At 49.8% G+C, this 17,556-nt stretch overlaps 1 protein-coding gene across 1 annotated transcript; it reads right to left on the bottom strand.

The window, feature by feature from the left end:
- Positions 1-1,580: 1,580 nt before the first annotated feature.
- ELK1 (ETS transcription factor ELK1) lies at positions 1,581-17,062 on the bottom strand. Its single transcript, XM_005593430.4, has 6 exons — positions 16,890-17,062; positions 7,307-7,550; positions 4,965-5,408; positions 3,824-4,255; positions 3,087-3,188; positions 1,581-3,001 (listed from the first exon to the last, which is right to left on the bottom strand). Exons 2-6 carry the CDS (start codon positions 7,514-7,516, stop codon positions 2,903-2,905), a joined length of 1,287 nt encoding a protein of 428 aa, XP_005593487.1. The 5' UTR covers positions 7,517-7,550; positions 16,890-17,062; the 3' UTR covers positions 1,581-2,902.
- Positions 17,063-17,556: the final 494 nt, after the last annotated feature.

Genomic DNA, 17,556 nt, shown 5'->3' on the forward strand with positions numbered 1-17,556 from the left:
CTCCTGAAGTTTCCCACACATGCACAAAAATCACCACCTCTCCTACCCCTTTCTCACTCAAGCCACTTTTTCACACACCCACGATCCCCGATTACAGCCTCTCCCACGAAGACATTCACACGCATACACAATCACACAGTATCTCAGACACCGCCGTCACCTAGTTTCACGTTTCTTCTCAGTCAGCTTCCAGCACCCTCAGTCCTTGATTTACAGCCTTTCATAAAGTCTCTTGCAAAGGGTTTTACCAATGGTATAATCAGTTTCTCAGCCACTGTCTGAGTCATCACTGTCCCTCAGTCAGCTTCTGATATACTCGGTCACTATTTCACAATCACCATTAGGCCCTTGATAAGTCACCTACAGTCACCCAGGCCCTGTCTCGGTCGTGCACACCGTCATTTTCTTCATATGGGAAGCTCAGCATGGACACACGTGCACAGCTTTACAAGTTTCTCACACACCGCCACGTGGTCACTCGCCGTGTCTCATTTGCTCAGCTCTTTTGCGTGGCCCCGGATTTATGGTTGCTTATGAACTCTTTCACAAACCCCCTGACGCTCTGACATCACTCAGTTGTCAAGCTCCTCTCCCCCAGTTGCTGACTCCCAGTTACTGCTACTGCAAGTCTCTCATCAACAGTTCCTTGCCCCTTTCCCTCGCATGCCCAGTGACGCGGTCTCTCACACCATGTCAGTGGCTCCGTCCGGCTCACTGTCATTTTCTCTCCCACTTCCTCACAGTTCCTGAACCTGTGGGACAGAATGTGGCAGTAACGGTAAATCGATTTGCCACTAGTTTCAGGTGTACACACACACACACACACACACACACGGCCTCTCACACTCTCCCAGTCACAGCCATTCGTTTTGTTTCTCAGTCTTTGCTACAGTCTCTCACGCCTGCTTTCGTACACACAGTTGCACCTTCTTGTATCTTTGGTCTCAGTTGCTGGTTTGGTCTCATAGCCATTCTCTCTCGTACAATCAAGTTCGCACCCATACAGTCTTACAGCTTTAGCTGACACTACAGGCTCAAGTAGTTTTGTACATTGTCTATTTCTCAAACGTTGAGTCGCCTATAATGAGGTTTGTCACCTATACAATCTTTGCCACAATCCCTGACAACCTCTACTGTAGTTTCATGCCCACGTAGTCTCTCACATGCGGTTTGGGTCACTCAGTCTGTCTTGCTCACCATCAAACACTGATGGGGCTGCAGTCCCCACTCTCTTCTCGTAGATATTATTTTGTGCATACCATCACAGGTTCTTGTACAGTACCTTGACTACTCGTCCAGGCTCAGTTATTTTCTGAAACACGGCCGCGATTTCCCACATAGACACACCATCAAAAGTCTGTGGTCACAACTTCTGTACTCTCTCACACACAATCACAGCTTTCCACATCTCTGACACACACATGGTTACCAATATGCAGTCCCTACTACTGTTTCTCACACACGCCATCACACCACTTCTCTCACCATCAACCTCTGCCTTACGCCTTCCACACAGTCATGCTTGTCACACTCAGCTAGTCCTTACAACATCAGAGAAAAAGTGCCAGCAGCCTCCAGCATCACTTTGAAAAATATATATTTACAGGAACAATTCCCCAGTCTCTGGGACTCTTTAGAAAAAAAAAAGGTCCATTTTGGGGAAGTAAAACAAACAGTGGAGACGAGTGTAGCACCGTCCCCCAAATCACCAACCCCCAGGTCCCGAGGCCTGGGCTGGGCCAGCGCTAACAGGTGAGCCCGGGAGTCTTTTGAACCCACTCTCTCTTGCCTAGAATAGAGACAGGACAGGCTTTATGTCCCCCATTCCTCCCTCCCAACTCCAGGGACATTGAAAGGGTCCTTTGTACCCGCCCGCAGGAAATTGGGGGGCTGGGAGGGAGGGAACTGAAAATACACGTTTGGTATCAAAAATAAACACTTGGAGGGGGGAGGCGGCAGGAAGATTCCCCCCCAAATCCCTTCCTTCCCACCCACCCCACCAAATATAGGAAGAGATGATTCCCTCTCCCCTATTGAAAAGCCCCATTTAAAAATAGATTATACTATCAAAATGGCAGCGGGGGGAGAGACAGGGAGACCTGGAGAACTGGCTGGAGGGGCCCCCCAGACGGGGACCACCCCGCAAAAAAACCCTCCATTGGGAGGAAACAGGCAGGACCCCAGGGAGGTTGGCAGACAAAGGAATGGCTTTTCAGGGGGAAGAAGAAGAAAAGGGACATTCCTCCCTGGCCAAAGTTGGTTGAAAAAGGATAAGCTGTCTGAGAGAAAGGCTGGGGAGGTGGAAATTTCTATTCCAAGGGTGTGATTCTTCCTTGGCCAAGACTCCCAACCCATTAAATGGTACAAATTCTTCCTGGACCCCTGAGTATGGCCAGGAATAATAAAACAAAACAAACTAACTCTTCTACTCACATCTGAAAATGGAGACAGGGCTCCCTCATCTCCCCAAGGGCAGGCTGAGAAATAAAGAAAGAAAGGTCGTTCTCAAGCCAGACCCCGATTGTCTTGTGTTGGGGAAAAAAGTGGGGAGGTGGGGGAGATGTCCTAACCACCCTAAAAGGTTAGGTCAGGCTCCTCCCAGTGGCCTTCAAAAAATAAATAAATAAACCGCCCCTACCACTGATGTAGGAGACGTGTAAGGGCGGCCACTGGGGGACTGACGGAAAACAGAGACGTTGTGGAAGCCGTGTGTTTTCTGTGGAGGAGATAATGAGAATCACTCTTGGGAGTAATTCTTCCCAAGGATCCCCACCCCACCACAATCAGAGCATGAGTCTTTCAGTTGAACTATGTTTCTCCTTGAGATGGCTGGCTGGAGAGAGCATGGATGGAGTGACCCCAGAAGGAGGGGTGGTGGTGGTGGCGGTGGTGGTGGTAGTAGTCATGGCTTCTGGGGCCCTGGGGAGAGCACCACGGGGGTCGAGAGGCCATCCACGCTGATGGAAGGGATGTGCACCTGGGCGCTGCCACTGGATGGAAACTGGGGGTAAAAAGAGGGAGAGGTCACAGATGGGGGCCATTCTTGGGTCTGTCACCCTGTCCAAAATGGGGAAAGAGGATCCTACCTGGAAGGAGAGCTTGGCCGGGCTACGGGGCGCAATGGGACTCAGGGTGCTCCAGAAGTGAATGCTGGGAGGCAGCGAGCTGGGTGTCAGCAGCACCGGGGTCTGTGGGGAGAGGGTGGTCGGAGCTCAAGTGAGTAGAGAGTAGATGTGGGATGCTGGAAGGGACTTGGGCCTAGCCCCACCACAGATTTCCCACTCACACTCCCAGGGTCACTCCCCAAAGTGCACACACCTAGATGGTAACTATGGAGGCCATGCCTACGATCTCTCAAACTCCGTAGACACCCCCCACTCCCTATTCCCGAGAGCCCACCCTCAGTTAGAGACCTCATTGGTCAAGACCACCCACAAGACCCTATCCAAATGCTGCTCTCAAACCTCTCAAGTCACCATCCAAACAGCTCAGGGTCAACTTCTAACTCATGTCCCACCCATGAAATCCCATATGCAAATCCCAGACCAAAAAGCCCTGCTCAGGTTCCTTAAGCCACACCCCAACCCAGAAACAGTCCCACAGAAAGCCCCTTGGTCCCACCCACAAAAGTCCGCAGCCCTGCCCTTCACTAATCAAACCCCATCCCTCCAGTCCAGCGTCAGCCCAGTCAATCACACTCGAAGGCTCCACCCTCTTCAGGGACAACCACATTCGCCCTCCTCTGATTCCCGTTAGTCACCTGCCACATGCCAGTCCCATTGGGGTTGGCACCCACCCATCCCACACCTCCCCAGGCACTCACCAACGTATGTGTAGGAAGTAGGGATGGAGTTAGCGCCGGCCCAGGCGCCTGGAGGCCGGAGCCAGTTCCCGATCCTGGGGTCCGTTCGGGTCCTGGCCCACCTAGCAGGCTTGGGCTGAGTGGAAGCTCTAGGTCCCGGGGCTTCCGGCCCTTTTGTGGCTGGGAGATCTCAGGGCTGGAAGCCACGTGGCCGCCCGCCTGCCCTGCGGTGTCCATAACAACCGCGGGCAGCCGGGCTGGCACGCCCTCCTGTGGAGGGACTTCTGGCTCGGCCTTGGTAGTTTCCGGCACAAACCCTCTCTCCCTGGCAACTTCCAACTCTTCCTTGGGCCCTTCCACTTTCACTTCTGGGGGCAAAGCCCGGCCCAAACCTGGCTCCACATTCAGCTCTTCCGATTTCAGGTTTGGGGCCTCGGGCGGAGTCAGGATGACCTGGGAGAGGAGCAGGTACAAAGAGGGTAAGGATTGTTGGGGCCACAGGATTCTCCTGTGGGCTACCCAGTGATTTCCCCGGGAAAGTGGCACTTGGTACTGGGGGCATCAGAGCAGGTTCTCCAACAGGACATAGGACTTCATCAAGGAAGTAGGGCTTCCTCTGGGGCAAGTCCTCCTATGGGACAGGGGACTTGGGGTAAGACAACCTGAAGCAGGTGGGAATCTGAGGGATACCATCCTCATTCATTAAAACAGTGGTTCTCAAAAATTTACCTTCCTCTGAACCAGCAACATCTGCCTCATTTGGTAACAAGTTAAAAATACAAATTATTGGGCCCCTCCCCAGCCCCACATATTCAGAAACTCTGGGGGTGTGCCTGGCAATCTGTGGTTTAACAAGCCCTACAGGTGATTCTGATGAGCGCTAGAGTGTGAGAACTAGTGCATTAAACAAATATATTTCAGGCACCTACATGTTCGGCAGCTACTAACTGTAGCACAGTATTCTCCCCTTTCTGTCTCAGGGTTTGTGTAGCTCTCTGCCCCATCCCTCCTTCTAAGAGGATGTCTGTGTTCTTCCTTCCACCATTATCTCCTTTAACAGGAGCACTATGTCTCTTCTACCAGCCTCCCTCATCATCCGGGGATTACACATCAGTCCTCTTTACTGCCTCCTCTTACTGGATTTCTATATTCCAGTCCTTACCTGCAGAGGCAAGCCGGCTTCCTCAGCCTCCAGGCAGGCCTCCAAGGGGCTTGGACTGGTGCTCCTGCTCCCCGAGGGGGGCGCTGCTGCTCCTGCAGGAGCTGCATTGGGGAGCACCACAGCAGGCCGAGGATGAGGGGGTGGCTGTGGCTGCAGAGACTGGATGGTGAAGGTGGAATAGAGGCCCGAACGCATGTACTCGTTCCGGCTGCTGCGTGCCAAACCACCCGGGCCTGCCATTCCTGCACCCTTGGGTGTGCCTGGCTTTCCAGAGGCAGTGTCCCCTGGGGTGGCATGTACAGCAGCAGGGGCCACATTTGGCATGGCGGAGGTAACAGACACCTCTGGCTGGGGCGGGCAGTCCTCAGTGGAGCACCCTGCGACCTCAGGATAGGACACAAACTTGTAGACGAACTTCTGGCCGCTCACCTTGCGGATGATGTTCTAGAAAGGGAGGAGAGGAACAGAGGGCCTGAGAGGAAAGGGGCAGGCTGGAGGCAGGGTGTGTGTATGTCGGGGTGGAGTGGTGTTTCTCTTCTCCTAGTGGCTCTCTTCCCACTTGCCCCTCTCTGGCTTTCCTGTCCCTCCTCTGTAAGTTCCCCTCTCAGCCTATCAGCCCATTTCCTCTCCCGTTGGTTTCTACCTCTTTCCTCTCCCCCTAGATTCCCCTTATCTATACCCCTCCCTAGTTCCTCCCCTTTCTCTCTTCTCTCCACAACAATTCTTTCTTTAAGCCCCTTCCCATCCACCCCTTTCCAAGCCTCCCTCTGTCACTCTCCAGGTCTATCTATCTGATTTTCCCACCCCCTCCACACTGTGGCTCCTCTTCACAATGGGGCCCGTGAAGGGAAGGTAGTAGGTGTGGGAGCAAGTCTTCTTGGCTCCAAGAACCAGGAGTTCACAGGCCAGGCCTTGTGGGTGACTGTCAGGACACAGTTTTGGAGACTAGCAAATGCAGTAAGACAAGAAAATGAAGTAACTGATATAAATGTTGGAAGAAAGTAAATTAATATAGATGGATGGGGCGATGAATTATTAATACAGAGGATTATTTGAAGCTAATGACACAGAAGTGGAATAGGGCAAGGTCACTGCAGAGGAGAGGGCGAGGAGGCCTCATTATTAATACCACTGTGGAGGTTGAAGCTAAAGCGGTAAGAAAATGAAGTAACTAACAGCAATTAGACAAGAATATTAAAAATACTGGTATAAATATTGGGAGAGGGCCTATATCAAGGCTGGCTTGGGTGGGTCACAGAGCATGTTTGGGGTTTTTCAGGTCTGGTGGGTCTCAGAGATGACCTAGCGTTCCCAGAGGGCACAGTGAGGGAGCCTCATTACTAATATTGTTCTGGAGGGTTGAGCTCAAGGAATAAAATATGAAAGTGGAATAAATGCCATAAACTATGAAGGGTATGCAGCATAGGTCCAGGGCTGTTCTGGGGGGCACGGGCAAGAGGAGTGTGGGAGCACTAGGGCATTCTGCGGAAGTCTTAGTGCTGGTCAGATATGTCACAGGGTGGGCCCGTGTTTCTCAAAAGAGGAACGAAAAGGGATATTCATGAATATTGTTTGGAAGTTTCAGCAGGAGGAATAAGAAGATGAAATAACTTGTATAAATATTGGGGGGAGGGGAAACCCAGCAGTGGCCTGGGGGTCTGAGAGGGCAGAATGGGGGAAATTTTAAATTTTAGCTGTAGGAATAAGATAATGAAAACAATTGATATAAATATTGGGGTAGACCAGTGCTGCTCTGGGAATTTAAGAAGATAGGGTGTGGAAGCTGGTACTAAACATGTTGTTGCAGAGGTTTTAGCTTAAGGAATAAGAAAATAATTGGTTAAAGATGTTGGGGTCCCAGAGGACAAAGTAAGCAAAAGTTGGTATAATACTGTCAGGGAGGTTTTGATTCTAGGAATATGAAATATTCTGGAATAAGAGAAGACTATGAAATAACTAGGGAAGCCCAGCACTGGTCTAGGGCTTCCAGAGGACAGAATGAGGACCAGCCATTATTAACCATGTTTTCAAAATGTTGGCTATAGGAATATGACACGAAAATGAAATGCGCATGGCAGGGCAGCATCACTGTGGGGATCTCAGAGTGGGAGTAGGAGTCAGTATTAATAATGCAATGATGGTTTTTGCCAAAGCAGTAAGACAAGAAAGTAGGTGAGATAGTGCTTAGGGGCCCAATACTGGCCTGACGGTACCAATGGATGGGTTAAAAACTGATAAATTTTAACATTGTTTTCAAAGTCATAGCTATGGCAATCAAAACAAAATAAAATCTCTGATATAAATGTTAGGGGGGGTCCCAGCCCTGGTCTGAGAGACTGTACCTTGTCATAGTAGTACCGCAAGGCCCGGCTGAGCTTGTCGTAATTCATGTTGGTCTTGTTCTTGCGTAGCCCCCACAGCCGGGCCACCTCCTCTGCATCCACCAGCTTGAATTCACCACCATCCCGTGAAGTCCAGGAGATGATGTGGCCATTGCCTTGCTCTCTCAGCAGCTGCAGCAGAAACTGCCACAGCGTCACAGATGGGTCCATCGCTGGGGGAGTGCTCACGCCATCCCAGGGGTACCTGGAGGGCAAACAGCTGAGTTGAGAGGCTGTGGACATAGGAGGGGCAGAGGTCAGGGGGAGGAGGATTCCTTTTTTTGTCATCTTTTCTCCATCTCTGTCCTCAAACCCTACCATCATTCCCTAAACATTCCCAGACTAACTTCTAGCTCCCCAATCCAGCTTGGGATGCTCCCTGTGATGGGATACAACTCATGAGTATCTTAGGATGGTGTGAATGTATTTTGCCTGTGGGACAAATGTGAATCTGTGGCGGTCAGAGGGCAGACTGTGGTAGGCCAGATGATGCCACCCCTGTTCCACATCCTAATCCTTGGAACCTGTATGTTATTTATACTACGTAGCAGAAAAGAACTTTGCAGATGAAATTAAGGTTACAAACCTTAAGACAGGGAGATTATTTCTGGATTATTTGATTAAATTCAATCTAATCATATGAGCTCTGAAAAGCAGATGATGAAGAAAGAAAGGTAGCTCAGAGATGTGATGACAGAAGAGGCAGGGGAGATTCAAAATGTGAGAGGGACTCAACCTGCCATTGTTGGCTTTGAAGATGGAGGAAGGGGGCTCAGAGCCAAGGACTGTGGGTAGCCTCTTAAAGCTGGGAATGGCCATCAGCTGACAGACAGTAAAGAAACAGGGAATTCAGTCCTACGACCTCAAGGAATTGGATTCTGCCAACAACTTGAATGAGCAGGAAATGGATTTTCCCCTAGAGCCTCCAGAAGGAACACAACCCTGCCAATACCTTGATTTCAGCCCACCGAGACCAGTATGGGACTTCTGACCTATAACAATTTTTTTTTTTTCTGTGGACTCTCAAAATTCTCCTCAGGTCAACAGGTATAACAGCTATAAATATAACTCATTATTTTAAAAAAAAATTTTTTTTTTTTGAGACGGAGTCTCGCTCTGTCACCCAGGCTGGAGTGCAGTGGCGCCATTTTGGCTCACTGCAAGCTCCACCTCCCGGGTTCACGCCATTCTCCTGCCTCAGCCTCCCGAGTAGCTGGGACTACAGGTGCCCGTCACCACGCCTGGCTAGTTTTTTTTGTATTTTTAATAGAGACGGGGTTTCACCGTGTTAGGCAGGATGGTCTCGAACTCCCGATCTTGTGATCCACCTGCCTTGGCCTCCCAAAGTGCTGGGATTACAGGCGTGAGCCATTGCACCCAGCCACAAATATGTTATTTTAAGCAGCTAAATTTGTGATAATTTATTACAGCAAGAATAGAAAATTAGTTCCATCCCCCTTATTTGAGTGTTATCTGTATCTTCTACATACCATATAAATTCTACCATATAAATGTTAAGTTTTTCAGGTTTTTTTGCCAGAGCCTTGCAAAGGCTGCTCACTCCACGTGGGGCTTCCTTCTTCTGCCTAGCAGTCTTTCTCATCTTTCAAGTTCCACCTTGAAGGTCCTTTCCTTTATGAAGCCGTCCTAAAACTGAACGCCTGATCTCTCTGTCCTGTTACTATCCCTGAATGTTCTCTTTGTTTTTTTTTTTTTTTTTGAGATGGAGTCTCTCTCTGTCGCCCAGGCTGGAGAGCAGCGTAGTGGCACAATCTTGACTCACTGCAACCTCTGCCTCCCAGGTTCAAGTGATTCTCGTGCCTCAGCTTCCCGCATAGCTGGGATTACAGGTACCCACCACCACGACCGGCTAATTATTGTATTTTTAGTAGAGACATGGTTTCACCATGTTGGCCAGGCTGGTCTTGAACTCCTGACCTCAAGTGATCCACCCACCTCCCACCTTGACCTTCCAAAGTGCTGGGATTACAGGTGCGAGACACCATGCTCGGCTCTGAATGCTCTCTTTCTCGATGACAGCAATAATTAACATCTACTGAGAGCTTAATACACATCAGGCACTGTTCTAAGCAGAGGCAATATGACCTGCTGGACAACTGCCCAGGCACTAGGGCCAGACTGCCAGTGTTTGAATCCTGGTTCTGCCACTTATTAGCTGTGTGACCCTGTGCATATTCTTTTTCTTTTCTTTTTAGAAATGGGGTCTCACTACGTTGCCCAGGCTGTTCTTGAACTCCCAGGCTCAAGCAATCCTCTCTCCCTGGCCTCCTAAAGTGCTAGGATTATAGGCATGAGGCACCACGCTTGGCTGATATTCTTTAACCTCTTTGTACCTCAATTTTCTCATGTGTAAAACAGGGATAATGATATGCCCATTGCTAAAATGGGGATAACAATACCTAGTTCATGAAGATATTGTATAGATTAAATATTATATGCCTGAGGTATATGATAAGCTCTAAATATTAGTTTCTGATTTGTTCATAGTCCCTTATCTGCTATTCCAAAATCCAAAATGCTCTAAAAGCAGAAAGCTTCTTATACCTCTTTTGGCAGCAAAACCTGATTTGAAATGAAACAAGGCCCTTTCTGGTCTTTATTGATTCTCACTTAGTGTGAGAGTGTTCATACATTTTGCTGCATAAATATGAACACAGCCGACTGCAGAGCTTACTAAGGGGTGTTATGTAACATCGTATATGCATCATGTTACCTTCCTGAAATCTGAAGAAATTGAAATTCTGAAACGCATCTGGCACCAGGGGTTTTGGGTAAGGGCATGTACACCTGTACTGTTATATTTTTTTAATGGGCATTGACTCATTTATCCCTTATCACGCCTCTGAGAAGTAGGTAGTCTTACTGTCATTAATTTATAAATGAGGCAGCGGAGGCACAAATGTCTACGTACCTTCCACAGTCCACAAGTGGCAGAGCCAGCATGTGGAGCCAGGCAGTCAGGTTCCAGTGGGCTAAGCATCTCACCATTAGACTAAATGGCCCCTCACACCAACTGCTTCCTCTTAGCATGTCCCTCAAAGAACAGGATCCTCCCTGTCACCCCATTACTGCTTTCTTTCCTGAGAGCAAACTGGAAATAAACATGAGCTTCCTGTTCAATTATACAAGTCACAAAGCCATGAAGTGTCCGATTAGAGAGTCCTGTCACCAGAGACCTCACCGAATTTGTTTTGCAGGCAGGCTTGTTTCAAAAGCCCAAAGAGTTCAGAGTGACTCCTGGTGGCAAAGACAGGCAATTTTACCAGTTCCTCTTTCAGCTGCAACAGCACCTATCAGCTGAGTGAAAGGTCACGGTGGGCTTCCAGCTTCAATAGCACATACGGCTTTGTATTTTGTCATTTCTCCCACTTGACCCCTCATAAGAGTTCTAGCAATCTGCCTTGCTTGGATATGTTTACTTCTTTCCATCTCCTTCACTTAGCAAGCTTTTGGTGAGTGGGCCAGGTGCTGCGGATGCAGCCGAGAACGAAACAGACAACAATGCCTGCTCCAGAGGAGCTCACATCTTAGCAGGCAAGGCAGGTGAGAAACAAGGCAAACATGTACAAGAGTGCGTCGAATGGTGGGAAGGGTTATGGGAGAAGAAATCAAGCAGGGGAGAGTTGTTCCTTTCACGTGGAGAGTCAGGGGAGAGTAGTCACCAACGAGGAGACAACCGGGCAGAGACCTGAAGGAAGTGAAGGAACTGGGCTCGTGAGTATCTGAGAGCAGCGAGCCAGGTGGAAGTGGCAGCCAGTGTGAAGGGCCCAAGGCTGGAGACTGGTAGGTGACAGGGGGAGAGGAGGCCGGCACGGGTTGGAGGGAGAGCAGGGAGGCAGCGGGAGAGGTGAACAGAGTGACGGGGGCCAGACTGAGCCAGGCTTTTTCGGGCGCTGTCAGGACGTTGAGTGAGACAGGAGCCACGAGAGGGTTGTGAACAGAGGGATGACAGGCTGTGACTGAGATTTTAACAGGATCCCCCTGGCGGTTGTGAGGAGAATAGACTATCGGGGCTGAAGAGGCCACTGCGGTAGACGATGGTGGTGGCAGTGGGGCTGGTGAGAAGTGGCTGGGTTCTGGAGAAAGCCTGAACACAGAATAGGACTTGCTGACAGATAGCCTGCCTGGGGGAGGTGAGAGAAGGGTCCAGGGTGAGTCTAGGTTTGTGGCCTAATTACCCACAAGGACAGCACTGTGGTCAGCTGAGGTGGGAGCCTCGCAGGAGAGTAAGTTTTGAGGGGGGTCATGCCAGTTTTGGAGATGGTCAGTTTCAGAGGCCTGTCAGACACCTACGGGTATGCTATGAATACATTTTAATAATTTAAAAATGCAAGCCAGGCATACGATGCTTACCATGTGCTGCACACTCTTTGAATCATTTAACTCACTGAATCCTCAAACCACCATTAAAGGGTGGGAATTACCATTTCCTCCATTTTCCACATGAGGCAATGGAGGTACAGAAAAGTAACCTGCCCAAGTCACACAGCTGGAAGTCGGCAGAGCCGGAATTCAAAACATAAGTGGTATGGCTCTAGTGAGCAATCCTAGCCACCTTACACCACCAGTGCTCCACGAAGAGAAACAGAGAAGGCTAAGATCCTAGAGAGTGACAGGAATGCTGTTTTACACAGGGTGTGCAAGGAGTTCTTCCCCAAGGAAGTGACACCTGGCCTGAAGCAGGGGAGGTAGCAAGCCAGGCTGCCCTCTGTGGGGGAGGGCCTCCAGGCGGAGTGAACGGCGTGTACAAAGGCTCTGAGGCAGCCACCCTGAACTATCTACCGTTCCGAGACAGTTCCAACCTCTGAGGGTAAGCACGGGCTGCTCTCCCCTCAGGGAGAGCTCTTCCCTCACTTCATGGACTCAATTACACAATCATCGCGTTCCAGGAAGAATTCATTCTTCCTCTGCGTGATCGAAGGTGCCAAATAACCTGCCCGCTCTTGCAAATCTGTTCTTTCTGGGTCTTCAGCCTTATGTTCCTCTGCCCCTGTTCTGGCTATTCTGGCTCAAGGTTACCTTGGGCAAGTTACTCAGCCTCTCTGTGCCTGTTTCCTCATCTGTAAAATGGGGATATTTTACTCTCAAAGTCAAATATTCTCAAAAGTACACGCACCCTCCAAGGCTTCTGTGAGCATTAAATGTGTCAATTCTGTAAAATACTTCTGTAAAAGACTTAAGGAGGGATTGACTTTTTTTTTTTTTACAAGTACTATTGTTAGGAAATTCTTTTTTATACATGTGCCTTTGTATAGCATATTCCAAGCACCATAGCGTAACAATGAATCTTTACTGAAATAACACTACCCAGGTACAACAAAATCAAATCACTCTTAGAAACATCTTTTACGCCTGTGCCTTTAGGAGAGTGTATTACACACACCACAGTGGTTATTTTTATTTATTTATTTATTTCAGAGACAGGGATCTCACTATGTTGCCCAGGCTGGCCTGGAACTCCTGGGCTCAAGTAATCCTTCCACCTCAGCCTCTGTGCCCAGTTACACACCACAGTTTTGTGAACACATTCTTTCAATGCAACAATACAGTCCTTATTCACATATACAACTCGCACTCTTAGAAACAGCTTTCATACCTGTGCCTTCACAGAGCATATTACATACCTCAGTTTTGTGAACACATCCTTTTGAAAAGGAGGAAAATCCTTATTCATATATAAACTGACATTCTTAGAAACATCTTTGATACATGTATCTTTTTGCACTGCATTCCAGGCACCACCCTGTGGTAAACATCCTTTGGGGGTTGGTATTTGAACAAAAAAGTGCCTCTGATGTGTGGTAGATACTCCACAGATACTAGCTATTAGCTAGTGTGTCATCCTTCTCCCCCTGCCCCTGCAATCCTATCCTATGTATCACCTCGGCCTGCACTATCTGGCTCCAATCACCTGTGTGACCTCACCTTCTGCCCCTCCCCGCACTCTGCTCCAGCCACACTGGCCGCCTTGATGTTCTTGGACGACACTGGCCGTCCTTGAACATGGCAGGCACCATCGCACCTCAGGGCCTTTGCACTGGCGCTTCCTTCTGCCTGGTATGCTCTTCCCCTAGACATTAAGGCTCCCTCCCTCTCCACCGTGAGGCCCTAATTCAAGAGTCATCTTCCCTGTGCCTAAGATTTCAACCACTCCCCAAGACTCGATTCCTACCTGCCCTATTTCATTATTTCTTCTCAGCATTTGTCTATTATGCTAATTTAACTTATTTATTTTGTTCACATAGTCTGTCTCCCTAATTTGGTTTTTTTTTTTTTTTTTTTTTTTTTTTTTGAGACAGAGTCTCACTCTGTCACCCAGGCTGGAGTGCAGTGGTGCAATCTTGGCTCACTGCAACCTCCGCCTCCTGGGTTCAAGCAATTCTCCTGCCTCAGCCTCCCAAGTAACTGGGATAACAGGCGCACACCACCATGCCCAGCTAATTTTTTGTATTTTAGTAGAGACGGGGTTTCACCGTAATGCCCAGACTGGTTTCGAACTCCTGAGCCCAGGCAATCCGCCCACCTCGGCCTCCCAAAGTGCTAGGATTACAGGCGTGAGCCACCGCGCCCGGCCTCCCCAACTTTAATAAATGTCTGCTCCACAAGCACAGATATTTCGGCCTGTTTTGTTCCTTGCCATATTCCAGCACCTAGAAGAGTGCCTGGTACTCACGAGGGGCTCAGTAAAGGTTGGTTGCATGAACAGCCCCAACTAACTAGCTCTCATATCCCTTCTTCTTCCCCATCTGACCCCTATGCTGGTGTCTGAAATTATCTTTTTCCCATTTATTCATGGGATAAATTCTTATTGAGCATCTGCTGTTTACCTGGTACATTTTCAGTTGCTGGAGACATAGCAGTGAATGAGCAGACAAAAACTGAGTCCTCATGGGACTCACATTCTAATGTGGAGAGACAGACAACAAACAACCCACACAGTGTGTCAGACAGTGATAAAGGGCAATGGGACAAAGCAGGGACCTGGCTTGAGCCCTGCTGGGTGTGCAGCTTCAGATGGCCAGGGAGGGGTTGACTTTTTTTGTTTTTACAAGTAGCATTGTTAGGAACTTCTTCTTTATACATGTGCCTTCGTATAGTATATTCCAAGCACCATGGTGTGACAATCAATCTTTACTGAAATAACACTACCCAGGTACAACAAAATCAAATCACTCTTAGAAACATCTCTTATGCCTGTGCCTTTAGGAGAGTGTATTACACACGCCACAGTGGTTGTTTTTTGGTTTTTATTCAGAGACAGGGATCTCACTATGTTGCCCAGGCTGGCCTGGAACTCCTGGGTTCAAGTGATCCTCCCACCTCGGCCTCCAGAGTAGTTGGGACTATAGGTGCACACCCGTGCCCAGCTACACACCACAGTTTTGTGAACACATTCTTTCAATGCAACAACACAGTCCTTATTCACATATACAAGTAGCACTCTTAGAAACAGCTTTTATATTTGTAACTTTACAGAGCATATTACATACCTCAGTCTTGTGAACACATCCTTTTGAAAAGGAGGAAAATCCTTACTCATATATAAACTGGCATTCTTAGAAACATCTTTGATACATGTATCTTTTTATACTGCATTCCACACACCACAGTGTGGTAAACATCCTTTGGGGGTTGGTATTTGAACAGAGTGCTGAAAGGAACCATGCAGAGATCCGGGGGTGGTGTTCAAGGCACAAAGAACGGCCAATGCAAAGGCCCTGAGGCTGGCCCATGCCTGCTATGTTTGAGGAGCTGTGTGGTGGAGCCAGTGTGGTTGGAGCACAGTAAGGGGGTGGGAAGGTATAGGCGGTAATGCTAGAAAGGTTACTTGTTTCACCATTAATTCACAGGTAATATTTATTTACACTGGAGGGGATTCTAGTTCTGATCCCCCATTTCACAAATGAAGAAAAAGGTACAGAGAGGAAGTGGTTAAATCACACATCGAAGGTCACACAGCTGCTGGTATTGGGGGGTGGGTGGGTGCTGAGAGAAGGTGGGGAATGAAGACCACTCTGCAGGCAGAGGGAACAGCAAGAACAAAAGCTTGGAGGTGGGAACTAATTTGGTTTTTAAGGACTGAGGCCTCACGTGGGGTGGGATGCGGTCTAAGAGGGGAGCCTCAAAAATTATCCTGTGTCCTGAGTACTTCCTGGGCCACCTTTGAGTAAGGAATTTAACCTTCCTATGGCCCAGCTCGCTCACTACCTATCTCATGGGGTTGTGGTGAGGATTAAAGGAACTCATTCATATGAAACACTCTGCCTGATACACAGCAGGTGCTCAATAAACGCTAGCTCCTACTGGCATTACCATCATCACTGTTGCTAATGTATTCACTTATTGTAGTGAGGCAGAACGTCTTTGTGGTTACTAGTGTGATCAGGCTGACCCACTATTAAGAGGTGAGGGACAGGCAAGGCCATACACTGCTCCACAAGGAAAAGAGGATCAGCACGTTCTCTTCTGGGAAGGGGGAAAAAAAAGAAGGAAATTGAAAGTACACGGCCGACCTTCCCCCAATTACAAAGCACTGGACTCACGGGACGGTATGCGGGGGACTGTGCAAGCATACAGGGGTGTGGGGGAGGAAGGCCAATGAACAGATCCACTGCAAAGGGAAGGGGTGATGAGGCTCATCGCCTGAGGGGAAGGGGAGCAGAAAACCTTACAGACTCCTGCACCACAGTAAAGGGAGAGAAAAGCCATCACACAGACTGATTCAAAGCAGAGAGGGAAAAGGCTATGGACTGAGCTACTGAAAATAGGGAGATATAAAGCACTAAACTGACCCACTATTAAAAATAAGAGAGAACCCCAAGGGCTAGAGTGACAATCTACGAAAACGAGAGGGCAGATAGGGCAATGGACTGATAGCTAAAGGGACGTGAATCCAAACATGAAGACTGATCCACTATAAAATGGTGGTGGTGGTGGGGGCGGGGGGGAGGTGGTTCTGAAAAAAGCCATGGACTGATGCATTGGGGGACTGGAGGAGGCAGGAATACAAACTCAGGTAGACTCACTGTTAAAGAGGGATGCGGAGGGGTGCGGCGCCACGGATTGATTTCGCTACAATGTACAGGAGGGGTGGAATAAACAAGGCCACGAACGGGTCTTATGAAAGTTGAGGCTAGGAGAAATCCAAACACTCAGATACACCTACTATTAAGGGGGCTGAACACTGTCACAGGCTGGCTCCCTGTAAGTGGGGGTGGGTGGGGGGCGGGTGGGGGTAGGGGGAAAGCCTATGGACGAGTCCACCCTAAGTTGGCGTGGGGAAAAACATAAGCACGCAGACCGATCCATTACACAACGGGAGGGGGAGGTTAGGCCACGGTCAGATCCACTACAAGGGACGAAGGGCTTGAGCAATGCCACACGCAGGTCCACCAGCCGTGGTGGTGGCGGCGGGGAGTCGAACACCAGCAGGCCACCGGCCAAGCCACATCCTTTGCGCGGGGGCGGGAAGGATACGTGGGGTCACGGACGGGGCCCTCCACCCTCCAGGCCCAGAGCTCACCTGTGTGTAGCGTGGCGGTGGCGTTGGCAATGTTGGCAGCTCCGGGGGGCGGGGGCTCCATACGCGGCCCCACCGCCCCCCAGGCCTGGGTTCCGAGGCGGCGGTGGCGGTGGTGGTGGCGGTGGCGGCGGCGGCGGCGGCAGCACCTAGAAGCCGCCCCTGCGTTTCCCTACGGCTCACGTGGGCCCGGGGAGGAGGAGCCCAGTGTCCCGCCGCTCGCTGATTGGCCAAAGCGCTATTAATCGGCCGCAAGGCCTCGAGGGGTTGGGGGACGGGCCCTTCCCCACAGAGCTGTGCCGTGATTGGCCTAAGGGGAAATGATGGAACGCTCACGGCCCCTGGAGTCCCGAGGAGGCGCGTTCGGCCTTCCCGGTGCTCTACGCCGATTGGCTCAAGGACTGACGGACTGTGAGCAACTGACGAGGCTCGGGGCGTGTGTGTAGAGGGCGGGGGGCTGCCTCACACTGATTGGCTTACATGGGATTGATGGAAGACAGCCTCCAAGGACGGGGGTGGGTAGCCCTGTTTTTCTCTGATTGGCGGATGAGGGACTCCTAGACCCCTGCCAAAACACCAAGGGGGTGGTGCCGCACGCCACGCTGCTCAGCGGAAGCAGGACTTGTATAGAAATGGGCGTAGCAGTCGGCGGGAGTGGGTCGGGCTGGGC

Source organism: Macaca fascicularis, chromosome X, assembly GCF_037993035.2.
Source record: "Macaca fascicularis isolate 582-1 chromosome X, T2T-MFA8v1.1".
NCBI classification, from domain to species: domain Eukaryota; kingdom Metazoa; phylum Chordata; class Mammalia; order Primates; family Cercopithecidae; genus Macaca; species Macaca fascicularis.